At 41.7% G+C, this 19,210-nt stretch overlaps 1 protein-coding gene across 2 annotated transcripts in view; it reads left to right on the forward strand.

Annotated features, from left to right (window-relative positions):
- The window catches only part of PSPC1 (paraspeckle component 1), a 115,223-nt gene that overhangs the window by 17,155 nt on the left and 78,858 nt on the right, over window positions 1-19,210 (forward strand). For both annotated transcript variants that reach the window (XR_008374664.1, XM_053564067.1), the window contains exons 3-4: window positions 13,260-13,355; window positions 16,461-16,657. Coding sequence is in view for 1 of the 2 variants with exons in the window: in XM_053564067.1 (XP_053420042.1) it covers window positions 13,260-13,355; window positions 16,461-16,657 (293 nt within the window). In the remaining variant the exon portion in view is untranslated. The remainder of the gene's footprint in view (window positions 1-13,259; window positions 13,356-16,460; window positions 16,658-19,210) is intronic.

Genomic DNA, 19,210 nt, shown 5'->3' on the forward strand with positions numbered 1-19,210 from the left:
CCAGCTTCTGGAGACAGTGAGGCAAGAAGATTTCTTGTTTTTTTTTTTTTGGAGACAGAGTCTCACTTTGTCACCCTCAGTAGAGTGCTGTGGCATCACAGCTCACAACATCATCAAACTCTTGGGCTTAAGCGATTCTCTTTCCTCAGCCTCCCAAATAGCTGGGACTGCAGGCCGCCTGCCACAGTGCCTGGCTATTTTTTGGTTGTAGTTGTCGTTGTTTTGCAGACCCAGCCTGGATTCAAACCCACCAGCTGTGGTGTATGTGGATGACACCCTAGCTGCTGAGCTACAGGGGCTGAACTGGCAAGATTTCTTGAGCCCAGGAGTTTGAGGTTGCTGTGAGCTATGATGCTGTGGCATTCAACCCATGACAGAGTGAGACTATCCCCAGGAAAAAGAAGTCACAGCCAGGCATTGCTAAATATTTAACCATTTCTTAAATATAGGTGGCATCTAAATAATCTAAAAAACAGTTCTGAGGGAATGCAAAAGGTGTTGAACATTTTATAGTCTATCAGGTACTCCATAATCATGTTCTCTTGGATTTCTGTAGCAGCTCTGGTTATTCCATTTTTCAGATGGGAAAATTGCTTCAGATGTTATTTGCTTAAGGTTATATAGCTATTAAGTTGTGGTAAGTTGTATTAGTTACAGAAAGTTTAGTCTGTTGCCATATCCCTTGCTTTTTATGTTGTGTTCTTGGTGGAGTGATTTCTTCCACCAGTAGAGACTCCTTGCTCAGGAACTTTGCTGCTTGTTAAATCTGCTCATAGAACTCAGGATGCTTTTCCCCCTCCTGTTGTGCATAGTGATCCTAGCTGAAATGTCATGTCATGGAGCGAATTTTTCTGATTGCCTTATCTGAAGAGGTTTCCCACTGGGCCCAGTGATTCATTCATGTCTATTATCCTAGCACTCTGGGAGGCCAAGGCAGTGGATTGCTTGAGTTCAAGACAAGCCTGAGCAAGAGTGAGACCCTGGTTCTACTAAATGAAAAACTGAGGCAAGACAATCAGTTTGAGCCCAAGACACCATCTCTAAAAAATAGCCAGGTGTACAACCTAGGGTGCCTGTAGTCCTAGCTTTTCAGAAGGCTGAGGCAAGAGAATCACTTGAGTCCAGGAGTTGGAGGTTGCTGTGAGCTGTGATGCCATGGCACTCTACTAAGGCGTGGGGCAGGGGGAGATAAAGTGAGACTCTGTCCCATGGTGCCCCCCCACCCCTCAGCAAAAAAGTGGTTTCCCTTTGTTATTCTCCATGGCAGCAGCATTCTGTTTTTTCTTTCCTAGCTCTTAAACTGGCTACTTGATTATTTACTTACATTTTGTCTCTCTTAAGACTTTAGGAATTTTATTTACCCTCGTATCACTAGTCAGCTCCAGGTACAATCTTGGTACAAATTAGGCAATCAGGCTGGGCACAGTGGCCTGTAATCCTAGCAGTCTGAGAAGCTAAGGTGGGTGGTTTAGGGGGATTGCTTGAGCTCAGGAGTTGGAGACCAGCAAGAGTGAGACCCTGTCTTTCCTAAAAAAAAGAAAAAAATATATATATGCTTCTATATATACATTTATATATATTTATATGTATAAATATGTGTTTATATATTTATGTGTATACATATTAAAATTAGCTGGGCATTGTGGCTCACACCTATCGCCTCAACTACTTGGGAGTTTGAGGCAAGAGGCTTGCTTGAGCCCAGGAACTTGAGGTTGCTATGAGCTATGATGCCATGGCATTCTACCTAGGGCACAGAGTGAGACTCTGTCTAAAAGAAAATATAGGTAGCCTGGGGTTGCGGCGGGTGCCTGTAGTCCCAGCTACTCGGGAGGCTGAGGCAAGAGGATCGCCTAAGCCCAAGAGTTGGAGCTTGCTGTGAGCTGTGACGCCATGGCAGCCTACTGAGGGTGACAAAGTGAGACTCTGTCTCTAAAAAAAAAAACCAAACAAACAAAAATAGGCTTGGTGCCTGAGTTCAGCAGCTAGGGCGCAAACCGCATACACCAAACCTGGTGGGTTCGAATCCAGCCCTGGCCTGCCAAACAACAGTGACAACTACAACCAAAAAATAGTGGTGTTGTGGCAGGCGCCTGTAGTCCCAGCTGCTTGGGAGGCTGAGGCAAGAGAATCGCTTAAGCCCAAGAGTTTTGGGTTGCTGTGAGCTGCGACTCTACAGCACTCTACCGAGGGTGACATAGTGAGACTCTCAAGAAAAAAAAGATAATCAAATATTTATTTACTTACTGAATCTTGGGTATCTGAATAAGTGATAAAAATGCAGTTCTTCAATAAAAGTTACACTGAGTGTACTCTCCTCCTTCTACCTCCCCCTCAGCTTCCTTTACCTCTTTGCCTCTGTCACCCCTGAGATGGCAAGACCAACGCCTCCATTTCTTCCTACTCAATGTGAAGATGATAAGGAGGAAGACCTTTATATTGACTTCCATTTAAATAATAATATGTATGTTTTTATGATTTTAGCAATATTTTCTACACTAGGCACTCTACCTAGGGTAGAGTTTAGCAATAACACTTTATTGTAAGAATACACTGCAAAATACATATAACAAAATATGTGCTAATTGACTATGTTATCAGTAAGGCTTCTGGTCAATAATAGAAGGCTATTAGCAGTAAAGTTTGGGGGGAGCCAAAAGTATTATGTGGATTTTTGATTACCCTAACCTCCATGTTGTTCAAAGGTCTACTCTTAAGTTGTTATAAAGTGCTGTATACTGTACGTGGTTTTGGGTAAACAGCATTATACAGTATATTGTTTTTTTTTTTTTTTTTTGAGACAGGCTCAAGCTGTCACTCTGGGCAGAGTGTTGTGGCATCACAGCTCACAGCAACCTCCAGCTTCCTAGGCTCAAGTGATTCTCCTGCTTCCACCTCCCAAGTAGCTGGGACTATGGGCGCCCACCACAATGCCCAGCTAGTTTTTGGTTGCAGCTGTCATTGTTTGGTGGGCCTGGGCTTGATTTGAACCCTCCAGCTCAGGTGTATGTGGCTGGCGCCTTAGCCGCTTGAGCCATAGGCGCTGAACCTATACAGTGTATTATGATGAACATGCAAAAAATATGTGTAAATTAAGTTTTTATGTTATTTTGAAATTACAAAAGAGGCAGACAAATGGAGAAGAAAAGTAAAAGTAAATTTTCTCTCCTGTGATAATAATGCTATACCCACATCTTTAAAAATCAGAATCACAGAACATTAGAAATACTCACACTCTAGGGCAGCTGTTCTCAATCTGTGGGTCGCGACCCACAGGAACTGTATTAAAGGGCCACAGCATTAGAAAGGTTGAGAACCACTGCTCGAGAGCTATGTGGAAATTGCATAGGCATAATGATAAATATCCATATAGTGAAATTTTTTTTAAGTCCTTTAATTTTTATTACTCAAAAAAGCTTTTTCTTTTTTTTTTTTTTGAGACAGAATCTCGCTCTGTTGCCCTCCGTAGAGTGCTGTGCTGTCACAGCTCACAGCAACCTCCGGCTCTTAGGCTTAGGCGATTCTCTAGCCTTAGCCTTCTGAGTAGCTGGAACTACAGGCGCCTGCCACAACGCCCAGCTATTTTTTGTTGCAGTTTGGCTGGGGCCGGGTTCAAACCTGCCACTCTCGGTATATGGGGCTGGCACCCTACTCACTGAGCCACAGGCACCCCCCCAAAGCTTCATTTTCTTATTTAGCTTTCTGACTCTGCTTGTACCTTCAACACTTTCACAACGATTTTTGCTCTTCGGTAAGGAAAGCACGCTTGATCCTGTCATGAACACATTTAGTATACATGGGACCATCATAGGCCCTGCTGACATGTTTTTGTTTTAAACAACCTCATAAGAACTTTAGGTGTCATAGCACGAACCCCTCGAAGTCTGCCTGAGCTCATGCCACATGCAGATTTGGTGCTTCCCAACCTTCTTGGTATAAAGGGTAAACAATTCTAGTACTAGGGGTTCGAGACAGCCTAGTTTCGTTAGAGGTTGTCTTGTAGGAAAAGTCTCCAGTGGTATGCAAACACTGCACCTTTCTGAGCGCCTCTAAGACAATGTCCCTGGAAGACCCACATAGTGAAATTACTTTCTATTTTAGCTGCAGATACCTTTAGATACCTTTTTTTTTTTTTGAGACAGCATTACTCTGTTGCCCCCGGTAGAGTGCCTTGGTGTCACACAGCAACCTGAAACTCTTGAATTTAGCAATCATCTTCCCTCAGCCTCTTGAATAGCTGGAACTACAGACGCCACCACCATACCTGGATAGTTTTTTTCTGTTTTTAGTAGAGACAGGGTCTCATTCTTCTTCAACTTGATCTTTTTCTGTTTTTTTTTTTTTTTTCCTTAAGATCAGTGCAGGCTATGCTAAATGGAGAGACAGTGATCTATTTTTTTTCCCATTTTCTAACTGGAATTCTAAAAATGTTGGAGTCACTTCCACAAAAGCAGAAAAATATGTTTCAATTTCATTTAGGAATGTATGGCAGTGGTCAAGTTAATATGCTTAATTCATTTTCACAGTGGTTTGTAAGTTTCCCAAATAGTATGTTTAGCACCTATACCCTCTACCCACATTCACTAATTGTTAATATTTTGCTACATTTTTTTCACACTGTGTATATACATACTTTTGGATATATCCTTTAAGTCAGCTGCAAGTATGTACTTCATCCCTGAATATGGTACTTGGAATGTATCTCCAACAAGATTCTTTTACATAGGCCACGATACAGTCGTCACCCTGAGGGAATTTAGCATTCAATACTGTTATCTAATGTACAGTCCATATTTAAATTTTTCCCACTGCCAGTAATGTCTTTTTAGCTGGTTTTTTTTTTTTTTTTTTTTTTCTCAAGACAGTCTCAAGCTTTTGCCCTGGATAGAGTGCTATGGCGTCAAAGTTCACAGCAAACTCCCAACTCTTGGGCTCAAGCAATCCTTTTGCCTCAGTTTTTCTAATTCTAAGGTCTTGATTTTGCTCAGGCTGGTCTTGAACTCTTTGAGCTCAAGCAATCAGCCCACCTCAGCCTCCCAGAGTGCTAGGATTACACGCGTGAGCCACCACGCATGGCCTTGGTTTTTTTCTTTTTTCTTCAATCTAGTATTTAAGAACACACATGGAATGTGGTTTTCATGTCTTTTTTTTTTTTTGAGACAGTCTCAAGCTGTCGCCCTGAGTAGAGTACTGTAGCATCACAGCTCACAGCAACCTCAAACTCTTGGGCTCAAGCAATTCTCTTGCCTCAGCTTCCCGAGTAACTGGGACTACAAGTGCCCACCACATTTGACTTTTTTTACGGGGTCTCACTCTTGCTCAGGCTGGTCTCGAATTTGTGAGCTCAAGTGATCCACCTGCCTCGGCCTCCCAGAGTGCTGGGATACAGGTGTGGGCTACTGCGCTGGACCCAAGTCTTCATGTCTTTAATTTCTTTATCTGGACTAGTTCTTCAAATTACAGAAATGTTAGTGTTAAGACACTGGTTTTTTTTTTCTTGGAGACAGAATCCTCTGTTGCCTGAGCTAGAGAGCCACTGTTCCAGCCTATCACACAGCAACTTCAAACTTCTGGGTTCAAACAATCCTCCTATCTCAGTCTCCTGAGTAGCTGGGACAACAGGCGCTTGCTACTGTGCCTGGCTAATTTTTCCTCTTTTTAGTAGAAATCGGGTCTCACTCTTGCTCTTGGTCTCGAACTCCTGAACTCAAGAGATCATGTAGCTTTGGCCTCTCAGAGTCTAGGATTAGAGGAATGAACCACTACAGCTGGCTGTTCTTCTTAGGTTTTTGAGAATTTTACTGTTACGTTTCTTACTGTAGCTTTCTGGGAGAGAAAACTCTTAGATGTTTCAGACTTTCTCTTTTACATTACTAGGTATTTTATTAATTCCAGGGTGATTGATTTATGATAAACCCATGATTTTCTTCTTTGAAAAAATTCTGTATTATTTTTTTTTTGAGACAGAGTCTCTTAAAGTGGCATCATAGCTCACAGCAACTTCAAACTTTACGGCTGAAGTGATTTTCTTGCCTCAGCCTCCTGAGTAGCTGGGACTACAGGCACCCGCCACAATGCCTGGCTGTTCGTAGAGACCGGGTCTTGTTCTTGCTCAGGCTGGTCTCAAACTCCTGAACTCATGTGATCCACCCACCTTGGCCTTCCAGAGTGCTAGGGATTATAGGTGTTGTGAGCCACCATGCCCAGCCAAAGTGAAGTCTTTTCTTTTCTTTTTTTGAGACAGTCTTATTATGTTGCCCTCTGTAGAGTGCTGTGACGTCACAGCTTACAGCAACCTCAAACTCGTAGGCTTAAGAGATTCTCTTGTCACAGCCTCCCAAGTAGCTGGGACTACAGGCACCCTGCCCCAACGCCCAGTTATTTTTTATTTTGTTGTTGTAGTTGCTGTTTTTATTTTGCAAGCCTGGGCTGGGTTCGAACCCTCTAGCCCCAGCGTATGTGGCCTGCGCCCTAACAGCTGAGTTACAGGCGCCGAGCTGTGAAGTTTTTCTTTTTGTGAATTTTTTCTCATATCATTAAAGGTTTTGTGTAGTATTATATTTTAATTATGATAGATTTAGCTGTTCTTCTAGAGGTAGCCATTTAGATCGTTTCCTTTTATTGTTGTAATAGGTAAAGTAGTGATAAACAGTAGTAGTATGTACTATTTGGTCACTTTTTTTCGTTATAGGTTTCTTTTTTTTTGTAGAGACAGAGTCTCACTTTATGGCCCTCGGTAGAGTGCCGTTGCCTCACACAGCTCACAGCAACCTCCAACTCCTGGGCTCAAGCGATTCTCTTGCCTCAGCCTCCCGAGTAGCTGGGACTACAGGCGCCCGCCACAACGCCGGCTATTTTTTGGTTGCAGTTTGGCCGGGGCTGGGTTTGAACTTGTCACCCTCGGTATATGGGGCCGGCGCCTTACCAACTGAGCCACAGGCACCGCCCAGGTTTCTTTTTTTTATAGCATGCTTAGTTCAGTATTTTTCTTGTCTAAAAATGCTGTGTAGTAACTACAGTTGGAGAGCCTGGGTTCTTTGCACAGTACTCTGGTGTGTCTTTATGAAGTGATTAGTGAATTTCTGATAGGGACACTTGATGAACACTGTCTCTTACCTGAGGTTGAGAGAGGGGTATCTGTAGATCTTGGAGATGGTATGCAAGGTGACTTTGGCGAAGTTGCCCAGGCTGGCAGTGCAGCCCCTGGCCAAGGTGTAGCTGTTGTTGCTACTGGATATCATCAAGAAGCCTATTGGACATAAGTGTACACACAATGGCAGTGCTTCTTGGGGTGGAAATGAGGTAAAATAGCACACACCTACAGTGGCAAGTCACTTTGCAAGGAATGGAATGGTATTCTCTCAGTAGCCTTGACTTGGAGCGACCATTGAGAGGTTGGCCAGGATGATGACCCCCCCTGGATAGTGGTGGCTATCGTGTTGGAGCACTTAATACTCAGACGAACATGGCTATTCTAGCTCCCAGTGGTAACAGATGCCTGGAAAGGTAGTCTTTTGGCCACTGCAGGTTTGCTTTTATGTGGTCATAGTCTTTAAAATCTTAGAAAAAGTCAATGGTGGGGAGGAGAGATAACTTCATGTCCTTGACCTATTGGGCCATCTTGGTGTCTGGGGTCCACTCCTTCTTGTCTTCAGATTTTGGCCAGGGCTGGATTTGAACCTCCCACCTCTGGCATATGGGGCCGGCACGCTACTCCTTTGAGCCATAGGTGCCGCCCAGCTTTGTCTCTTTGAGCTCTGCATCCTCAGTCCCTAGGTATAGATTTTTTTCTTTTCTTGTTTTTGAGATAGTCTCACTGTGTCACCCTCAGTAGGTGTCGTGACATCACAGCTCACAACAACCTCTAACTCTCGGGCTTAAGCAGTTCTCTGCCTCAGCCTCCCGAGTAGCTGGGACTACAGGTGCCTGCCACAGTGCCTGGCTATTTTTTTTGTCACAGTTTGGTGGGGGCTGGATTTAAACCCGCGACCCTCAGTATATGGGGCTGGTGCCCTACTTACTGAGTCACAGGCACCGCCTGCATTATTTCCTTTGCTAATTCTTGTCCTCGTTTATTATTGTTTAGGGGAGAAAAATAATTTACTATTTTCTATAGTATTTCTATGACTAACTTAAATTTCTATCCATTTTTGTGATTTGGGAGACATTTGTGGCTTTGATAATTTTTAAGATTGAGAAGTAGATATTTTAAATTTTTTTTTTTTTTTTGAGACAGAGCCTCAAGCTGTCATCTTGGGTAGAGTGCTATGGTGTCACAGTTCAACACAACCTCCAACTTCTGGGCTCAAGCAATTCTCCTGCCTCCGCCTCCCAAGTAGCTGGGACTATAGGCGCCCGCCACAATGCCCCAGCTATTTTTTTTTTTTTTTGTAGAGACAGAGTCTCACTTTATCACCCTTGCTAGAGTGCCATGGCGTCATAGCTCACAACAACCTCCAACTCCTGGGCTTATGCGATTCTCTTGCCTCAGCTTCCTGAGTAGTTGGGACTACAGGTGCCCGCCACAATATCCAGCTATTTTGTGTTGCAGTTTGACCGGTGCTGGGTTCGAACTCGCCACCCTCGGTATATGGTCCAGCGCCCTACCCACTGAGCCACAGGTGCCGCCCCACCCCAGCTATTTTTTGATTGCAGCTGTCATTGTTTGGAGGGCCCAGGCTGGATTTGAACCTGCCAGCTCAGGTGTATGTGGCTGGTGCCTTAGCCGCTTGAGTCACAGGTGCCGAGCCAATATTTTAAATTTTTTTTTAAATACAAAGCAAAACTTAAAAAAAAGACTGTATTGGCAAAGGTGTAAAAATACCCAGTGAATAATAAGCAACATGAGTATTTTTAAAAATACTAAAACTTTAGCAAGCAAAAATAAATAAATAAATGAAGGATGCAGAACTAGATGTATGCATATTCCCCAAATTTTGTTATTTAGCTGATTAGAAAAATACACTGCAGGCGGTGCCCGTAGCTCAGTGGGTAGGGCTTCTCATACACCAAGGCTGGCAGGTTTGAGCCCAGCCTGGGGCAGCTAAACAACGACAACTGTAACCACAAAATAGCTGGGTGTTGGGGCTGGCACCTGTAGTCCCAGCTACTTGGGAGGCTGAGGCAAGAGAATCGCTTAAATCAAAGAGTTTGAGGTTGCTGTGAGCTGTGATGCCAATAGCACTCCCCTGAGGGCGACAAATTGAGACTTTGTCTCAACAAAAAAATATAGACTGGAAATAAAAATGTGGGAATGTTAACAGAAGTTATATTTGGTTAGTGTGTTTATAGGTGTGTCATGGGACTCCCAAGACAATGAGGACTCAGCACAGCCTCCAGCTAAGTTTGATTATAGTGAATGGATACGATTCAAAATCAGCAAAGGCAGAAGTTACACGGGGTATTCCAGAGGAAACTAGGCACAAAGTTCCAAACGTCCTCTCCTGTTAGTCACACAGGACATGTTTAATTCATCTAGCATTGAGTTGAGACAACATGGGTGATGTGTCATCTGAGGGTAGGAGTCCAGAGTTTTTATGTGTATTAGGGCAGTGGCGCCAGTCACCCTACTGGTTCTGAGACAGCAGTCTTAGGCTTGTTATTTTAACTATTCTGCATGCAGTGATTAATCCATAAATTTTTTTTTGTACTTACTATCTACTCATTTGAGAGGAACTGCTTTTTGTATCATTTATCATGTGTTTCCATTAAATGAAGTTGCTTCTAGTTTGAAAAATACCATTAATAAAATTGTAATATTTCTTTTGCTTGTGTATTAGAAACATAAGGGCTATCTAAAAAAATCTGGTAGTGGGATTATACGTTGCTACTTTCTAGAGATGTAACTTTTTAACACTTATATACTATTAGTGTCAAGTGGACCCAATTTTTGGTTTTTTGTTTTCTTTTTTGAGCAATCTTAAGTTTGTGAGGATTAAATTATGTTTTAGAGGGTTTTTTTTGGGGGGGGTGAGACAGTCTGACTTTGTCACTCTGAGTGACTTGGCATGATAGCTCACAGCAACCATGTGATTCTCCTGCCTCAGCCTCCCAAGTAGCTGGAACTACAGGCGCCTGCCACAATACCTAGGTATTATTTTTTTAGAGGTGGGGTCTCACTCTTGCTCAGGCTGGTCTCGAACTTGTGAGCTCAGGCAGTCTACCTTCCTTGGCCTCCCACAGTGCTAGGATTACAGGCATGAGCCACCTTGCCTGGCCAGAACTGCCTTTTTTTTTTTTTAATTACCGTATGGATGCATTAGCTCATTCTGTAGATCTAAGATAACATTATCAGATCTTAGCGGTTTTTATTTTTTCTCCATCATAAAACATTTTGTTATTTTGTCATTCTGGGAATTATTTTATCATTGTTCTTCAGTGGTTTCAGATATACTAATAAATATGCAACTAGACTAAAATGAAAAACCACAGAATGGTACACATCTACAAGGATGATTCGTTAGTAAATTGTCATCACTTACTTTGTCCTTCATTTTTTTTATTACATGCACAAAATAATTGCATAATCTTTCAAGATACCATGTTTTTAAGTTCTGTATGTTCTACCTTGTTTCCACAGTTCTACTTATAAAGACATAATTAACAAGTAAGGAAAGATTTATCAGTCACAAATATGTTAATCACATAATTTTATCAGTTCTAAGTAATAATTCTTTTTTTTTTTTTAAAGAGGTAAGAGTCTCACTTTATCACCCTCGGTAGAGTTCTGTGACGTCACAGCTCACTTCAGCCTCCAACTCCTGGGCTTAGGCGATTCTTTTGCATTAGCCTCCCGAGTAGCTGGGACTATAGGTGTCCGCCACAACGCCCAGCTATTTTTTGTTGTAGTTTTGCCAGGGCCAGGTTTGAACCTGTCACCTTCGCTATATGGGGCTGGCGCCCTACCCACTGAGCCACAGGTGCTGCCAATTCTGTCATGTTTTAAGAGACAAAGATCTGCTTAACTTCTTTAGTCTCTTTTTGTAGATTTTCTTTGAGATGGAGGGGATGGCCTTGTGTTACTTATTGGAGGGGTGTGCTCATTACTTTTTTGACCTCTGCTCAGATGTAACTCTTATCTGGATCTGTTAACTATTCTGATGTTCCTGGTGCTGCTCTGGCTTCCACTGGGTGAATAGTCCGTATGATGCACCTTCATTTTGGCCCTGAGCTACTTTGATTACTCTTAGAAGAACCACATACCAAATACCTTTTTTGGGGGTTCCCACTCAGGTGGGGAATGATACTGTATATATTTACTGCTTTTAAAATATCACTGCTAGCTCCATAATAATTCAAAAAAAATCACGGTGTCTTTTCTTGCAGTTTAGGATCTAAAGTCCATGTTAATTTCTGGTGTTTTTGTTTTTGTTTTGAGACAGAGTCTCAGTATGTTGCCCTTGGTAGAGTGCTGTGTTGTCACAGCTCACAGCAACCTCAGCTCCTGGGCTTAAGCAATTTTCTTGCCTCAGCCTCCCAAGTAGCTAGGACTACAGGCACCCGCCACAACGCCCAGCTATTTTTTGGTTGTAGTCACAACGCCCAGCTATTTTTTGGTTATAGTTGTCATTGTTGTTTGGCAGGCTCAGGCTGGGTTTGAACCTGCCAGCTCCAGTGTACGTGGCTAGCTTCCTAGCAGCTGAGCTGTAGGCACCAAGCCATGGACGTTTATATGTAAAGGAAAGCTTTTGGAATCTCCTTCATATTTCTCTAGCTTTTTGGTTAACTCCTCAGAAGTTAAGTTTTCTTACTTCTCTCTGAAACATCATAGTTCTAATTTCGGCATAAGTAGATTTTAATGTTGCTTGCATAGTGAAGAACTGATAGCAAAGAAAATTTTAATACGACTGTCATTTATTCTTATTATTCCTCTCCCTCCATGAATTCTCCCTTCCTCCTACTTAGAGAAAATACTAAAGAAGAAGGTTTTCTAGTCAGGTATTTTGGTCCTCAACTTTCCTTATCTCTTCCTTTTCCTCCCAACTTTCTCTTTGAATACCCTTTGTCCTGTGCCTGCCCTCCTTCACTTTTGCTTGGTTGACATCTTTTAGGTCTCGCTTTTGGCTTAAACATTTTTGAAGTATTTTCTAAGCAATCCTGGTAGACACAGTGAGGGTAGGATGTAGGCAGAGATAGGGGTAGGTTGAGGTGGTGGTACATGGGGACAATGATGGCTACATACATAAAGCATGAACATTCTTTTTCATTGTGTTTTGTAGAAGTAAATTATAGTGGTTATCATAACTGTTGCTTTATTTACTCATCTTTTTCTTTGGTGACAGAATCTGACTTTGTTGCCTCAGGTTAGAGTGTCTTGGTGTCTGCATTGCTCACAGCAACCTCAAACTCCCGGGTTCAAGGGATCCTTCTGCCTCAGTGCTCCCAATAGCTGGGACTACAGGCATTCGCCACAATGCCCAGCAAATTTTTTTATTTTTGGTAGAGATGGGGTCTCAGTATTGCTCTGGCTGGTCTCAAACTCTTTAATTAAGCACAAGGGATTCTCCAACTTTGGCCTCCAACTATACCCCCAAATAGCCAGAGTACAGGATTATAAGCAAAACCCACCACACCTGGCCATATTTACTCATCTTTTTCTAGCTTTAACATTCACCTGTGTCTGGTTCAGTAAATCTTTATTGACTGATTTTATGAGTACTTGTAAAATTACATTTCTGAGGTATTTTTCTTTTTTTTTTTTTTTTTGTAGAGACAAAGTCTCACTTTATGGCCCTCGGTAGAGTGCCGTGGCCTCACACAGCTCACAGCAACCTCCAACTCCTGGGCTTACGCGATTCTCCTGCCTCAGCCTCCCGAGTAGCTGAGGTATTTTTCTTAAGTGAGGCATTTTCCAGGTATACATTTTTGTATTTGTAGAGAGAGTCTTGTTCTGTTGCTCTTTAGAGTACCTTGGCATCATAGCTCACAGCAACCTCAAACTCCTTGGTTCATGTGCTCTTCCCTCATCCTCCCCATTAGCTGGGACTACAGGGATGGGCCACCATACCTAGCTAGTTTTTTTCTATTTTTTTTTTTTTTTCTTTCAGTAGAGATAGGGTTTCACTCTTGTTCAGACTGGTCTTGAATTACTACTGAGTTCAAGTAATCTGCCTGCCTCAGCCTCCCAGAGTGTTGGGATTACAGGTGTGAGCCACTGCACCTGGGCCCCAAGTATTTATCTTTGTTATAAAAAATTTTCAGTGGGATTATTAATTCTGGATACTTTCTGTGTTCTTACTGATGCTTTTATTCCTATCCAGGACACCTCGTCCAGTCATTGTGGAGCCTATGGAGCAATTTGATGATGAAGATGGCTTACCCGAGAAGCTGATGCAGAAAACGCAACAATATCATAAGTAAGATTTTTTTTTTAAATTTTGTGTATGTATTTCTTATAAATTATTATGGTTGTGCTGGCTTGGATCCTATAGCTCAGTGGCTAGGGCACCAGCCACGTGCACCAGGGCTGGCAGGTTTGAACCTGGCCCAGGCCTGCCAAACAATGACAACTACAACAACAAAAAAGAAAATAGCCAGGCGTTGTGGTGGACACCTGTAGTCCCAGCTACTTGGAGGCTGAGGTAAGAGAATTGCTTAAGCCCAAGAGTTTGAGGTTGCTGTGAGCTGTGATACCACATCACTTTACTGAGGGTGACAAAGTGAGACTCTGTCTCAAAAAAAATAAAAAATTATTATGGTTGTGTATATTTATAGGATACATGTGATATTTTGATGCAGGCATATAATGTATATAAGTGTTTATCGCCTCAGGCATTGTTTTTTTTTTTTTTTTTTGTTATTAAGAATGTTCTAGTTCCACTCTTGATTATTTTAAAGTTACAACTTATTGGGCGGCACCTGTACCTCAGTGGGTAGGGTGCCAGCCACATACACTGAGGCTGGCAGGTTTGAACCTGGTCCCCGGCCAGCTAAAACAATGGCAACTATACCCCCAAATAGCCATGTGTTGTGGCAGACCCCTGTAGTCTCAGCTACTCGAGAGGCTGAGGTAAGAGAATTGCCTAAGCCCAAGAGCTGGAGGTTGCTGTGAGCTGTGACGCCACTGTACTCTACCCAGGGCGACAGCTTCAGACAGTCTCAAAAAAAAAAAAAAAAAAGTCACAACTTACTGCTGACTATAGTCAGTTTTTTTTTTTTTTACTATCAAATATTGTTCATTCTATTTATATATTTTTGTGGTAGGATTTTATTAATAAAGGTATTTTAGATATCTTCCATCAAGAGTGTTTATTACATTGTATCGCTGGACCTTGAATCCTGGAGTATTCTAGTAGAAGTTTAGAAGATCAGATGGAATCACAGAAAACTGAGAGGGAACATTTATGGAACTAGAGGGGACAACTATGTCCTAGAAGCAAAGGAAGAGAGTATTTCAGAGAAGGATCAGTAGTAATTGATTATAATTCACAACCATTTAATTTCTCTTACAATGTTATTTTTAAAGGATTTCCTGTTCACTTGACATTTTTCTTGTTACAGATTACATTACAAATTATAATGGAGTACGCTTTTGGATTTGGGAATTAAGAGAACTAGATTTAGTGGAATTTACAGACAGTATTTGTTTATATGAATTTAATTATCCCATCAAATCTTATAAGAACTAGTTATGTTCCCAGATTTTCTACTAAAAAAGTAGAGGAAATGCTCACAAAGCATAACAGTAAAGATCCACACTCAGTTCTAACTCCAAAAATAAGTGTTATTTCAGTAGCATTTCCTTTGGGAGAAAATGAAGAATTTTTTATTTTTTTGAGACAGAGTCTCACTTGGTCATCCTGGGGTTAAGTGTTATGGCATCATAGTTCACAGCAACCTCAAACTCTTGGGGTCAATCCATCCTCTTGTCTCAGCCTCCCAAGTAGCTGGGCCTACAGGATTACACCACCATGCTTGGGTACTTTTTCTATTTCTCATATAGACAGCGTCTCACTCTTGGCTTATAGTAGTCTTAAACTCCTGAGCTCAATCAGTCAATCAGTTCACCTGCCTCAGCTTCCCAGAGTGCTAAGATGACAGGAGTGAGCCACCATGCCTGGCCTGAAAATGAAGAATTTTTAAACATTTATGTTATAGTCAAACTCTGGTTTAGAAACTGCTGACTAATAAACAGTTCTCTTAGAAAAATCTCCTCCTTCCCACTTCCCAGTAAGGACTTTTTAAAAAGAGAAAATACAAATAAATTTTGATTTTTGTCATGCCTTTGAAGATCTTTCAAACTGCTTCTTGTTAGTACATCTTTCTCTCTCTGATGTCTTTTTGTTTGTCCCAGCTTTATCACACCCCCTCATGCTCACCTCCATATCCCAAAATAAAAGTTAAAATTTACAGTTGTAGGGAAATATCTATAGTTGTATTGGTGTTCCTGTCAGTACTTTTTTTTTTTTTTTTTTTTTTTGAGATGGGCTGCATAGCCCAGGCTCCTGGAGTACAGTGGCATGATCATATCTCACTGCAACCTTGAACTCCTGGACTCAAGAGAATTTCCTTCCTCAGCTTCTTGAGTAGCTGGGATTACAGGCTGGGACTACAGGCAGATACCACCACACCTGGCTGATTTTTCCTTCTTCTTCTTCTTTTTTTTTTTTTGTAGAGAGGGGGAGATCTTAACTATGTTGCTCAGCAGTTTGGTATTGAACTCCTGGCCTCAAGTGATCCTTTCACTTTGGACTCCCAGAGTGCGGGGATTACAGGCGTAAGCTACCACGCCCAGACCCCATCAATACTTAAAAATGTTTTTCTTTTTTTTTTTTTTAAAGTACTTTTACTGCTAAGTCTATAGTTGAAGACTTCTAGGTACATTTGCTGGCCTTTACTTTCATTTTCAATTTGATCATTTTTTTGCTTACATATTCATTCATTCAGCAAATATATATTGAATGTATATGTTCTATATAATGTGCTAGGTACTTGAGATATAGCACTTAACAGACATATTTGGTGTCCTGATTGTTTACAATCAAAGATAAGAAGTATTAAATAATTGACAATAATTGTAGTAAGTTGGGCCTTTATTTTTTTGCCTAGCCAATTAATCTGGCATATAAAATCTAGCTGTTTTTATTACTAAAAAAATTTGACCTAAAACATTTAACTTGGATTTACATGTTGCAGACTCCCTTATGTAAAATAGTTGGTTGAATGAAAACCAGAAAAGCCTTATGGGGGTAATGATAAGAGGAATGTAGATTATGGCATCAGATTGCATAAATTTTGAATACTGGTTCCATAAATTAGTAGTTGGGCATTCTTTGCAGTTTGCCAAAATCAAGCCTGTTAAACTGGCATTGCAATATTGCAATAAGAGTCAGTCCTATAACCTGCCTGACACAGTGCCTTTAATATCATAAGTGCTTAATAAGTTGATTATTGCTGTTATTTCTCATTTGTCTTATCTTTCAAGGGTACATTTTTTTTGTATGTTTTTAATTTAAATTTAGGGAAAGAGAACAGCCACCACGTTTTGCTCAACCTGGGACATTTGAATTTGAGTATGCATCTCGATGGAAGGCTCTTGATGAGATGGAAAAGCAGCAGCGAGAGCAGGTTGACAGAAACATTAGAGAAGCCAAAGAGAAACTGGAGGCTGAGATGGAAGCAGCGAGGCATGAGCACCAGCTAATGCTCATGAGGCAAGGTGAGGATGGATTTTCATGTATTTGTGGTATGATTTTCTTTTTTTCCTTGAAGTTCATTTGTATGTATTACTATTTAAATTGGTTACAGACATAGCTGGAACTGAATGTATATTAGATATAAAAATCTCTTTTGGTTTTACCTTCATGAGTAGTATTTTTGGAGGTAATTGAAGCATGTTAAATTTTGGTAGTAGCAAAGACATGATTGTTTTGTCAAAAAGAAAAAAACAGCAGGTAGGTCTTAGTAGGTAGACATGGCATAAAGCCATATGGAAGATTTTGTTTGATGAAAAGAAGATTTAGAACTGGTGACTATTTAAGCATTTCTACACATGGAAAGAGTACAGATAGATAATCTGGTGGAGATGAAACAGATTGCCGTGTGTACATAGATATGGGGATTTAGGAAGGGTAAATTCTTAGTAATTAGCAAGAATATTTTATTTTTTAATTTTTTTTTATTTTTATTTTTGGGGATTCATTGAGGGTATAAGAAACCAGGTTATACTGATTACATTTGTTTTGTAAAGTCCCTCTTAACAATCCTGTCTAGCAAGAACATTTTAAACCGTTGGTTGTGCTTACTGAATTTCTAAGAACAGTTAGATTATAATGTATTGTCGTCTCCTGGCCAGGTACCAATTTATCCCTTTTTTCTTATGTTTCTTTTTATGCCTATTTATTATTTGTTATCTTTTCCTCCCTTCTTGTCTGTTCTTTAATTTTCCAAGTAGTTTTTCCTAGTTCTTCCTATCACTCATAGTAGTTTTGTATTTCTTTTTTTTTTAACTTTTTTTTTTGTAGAGACAGAGTCTCACTGTACCGCCCTTGGGTAGAGTGCCGTGGCATCACACGGCTCACAGCAACCTCTTAACTCTTGGGCTTACGCGATTCTCTTGCCTCAGCCTCCCGAGCAGCTGGGACTACAGGCGCCCGCCACAACGCCCAGCTATTTTTTGGTTGCAGTTTGGCCGGGGCTGGGTTTGAACCCGCCACCCTCGGCATATGGGGCTGGCGCCCTACTCACTGAGCCACAGGCGCCGCCCATAGTTTTGTATTTCTTAAAATAGACAGCTGGCCAGTGAGGTGGCTCACCTCACACATGCCTTTAATCTTAGCACTTTGGGAGTTTTGAGTTGGGTGGATTGCTTGAGGCCAAGTGTTCGAAACCAACCTGATAACCATAGTGAAACTCTACAAAAAAAAAGGCTCGGCACCTGTGGCTCAAGCAGCTAAGGCACCAGCCACATACACCTGAGCTGGTAGGTTTGAATCTAGCCTGGGCCGGCCAAACAACAATGACGGCTGCAGCCAAAAAATAGCCAGGCATTGTGGCAGGCATCTGTATACACCTGAGCTGGTAAGTTTGAATCCAGCCCAGGCCCGCCAAACAGTGACGGCTGTAACCAAAAAATAGCCAGGCGTTGTGGCAGGCATCTGTAGTCCCAGCTACTTGGGAAGTGGAGGCAGGAGAATCACTTGAGCCCAGGAGATTGAGGTTGCTGTGAGCAGTGATGCCAAGGCACTCTACCCAGGCCAACAGTTTGAAGCTCTGTCTCAGAAAAAAAAAAAAATTAGCTGGGCATGGTGGTCTATGCTAGTAGTCCAGCTATTTAGGAGGTTGAAGCAAGAGAATCACTTGAGCTCCAAGGAGTTTTGGTTGCAGTGAGCTATAATGATGCCATTGTACTCTAGCCTGTGCAATAGAGCATGACCCTATGTTGTAGATAGAGAGGGAGCATCTTCTTGCTTTCTGTGTTTCCCTTTTTTTTTTTTTTTTTCGGAGACAGTTTCACTTTGTTGCCTTGGGTAGAGTGCCATGGCATCACAACTCACAGCAACCTCCAGCTCTTGGGCTTAGGCAATTCTCTTGCCTCAGCCTCCCAAGTACCTGGGACTATAGGTGCCCACCACAAGACCAGGCTATTTTTTGTTGCAGTTTGGCCGGGGCCGAGTTTGAACCCACCACCCTCTGTATATGAGGCTGGCGCCCTCTTTTTCTTTTTCTTTCTTTTTTTTGAGACTGTCACCAGAGAGCTGAAGACTCCACAGATGCTTGCCTGAGTTTCTGAGTTAGTCTTACTGAACTTACTTTTCTTTTCTTTCTTTTTTTTTTTTTTTGTAGAGACAGAGTCTCACCTTATGGCCCTTGGTACAGTGCCATGGCCTCACACAGCTCACAGCAACCTGCAGCTCCTGGGCTTAGATAATTCTCTTGCCTCAGCCTCCCGAGTACCTGGGACTAGCAGGTGCCCGCCACAACGCCCAGCTATTTTTTTGTTGCAGTTTGGCCAGGGCCGGTTGTGAACCCACCACCCTTGGAATATGGGGCCAGCACCCTACTCACTGAGCCACAGGCGCTGCCCAGTCTTACTAAACTTTCTGCTATCAAATCCCTGGTCTTTACTAAACCAAGGTACTAAACATACAGAAGAACATACTTATTCTGGCAGGCATCTGTATACACCCTTTTATTTAGAATAGCATACTTATTCTGTATGTTAGAAACAGTATTTATTTTTATTTTATTATTTTGAGATGGAGTCTTTGTT

The sequence above is a fragment of the Nycticebus coucang genome, chromosome 15, assembly GCF_027406575.1.
Source record: "Nycticebus coucang isolate mNycCou1 chromosome 15, mNycCou1.pri, whole genome shotgun sequence".
Classification (NCBI taxonomy): Eukaryota; Metazoa; Chordata; class Mammalia; order Primates; family Lorisidae; genus Nycticebus; species Nycticebus coucang.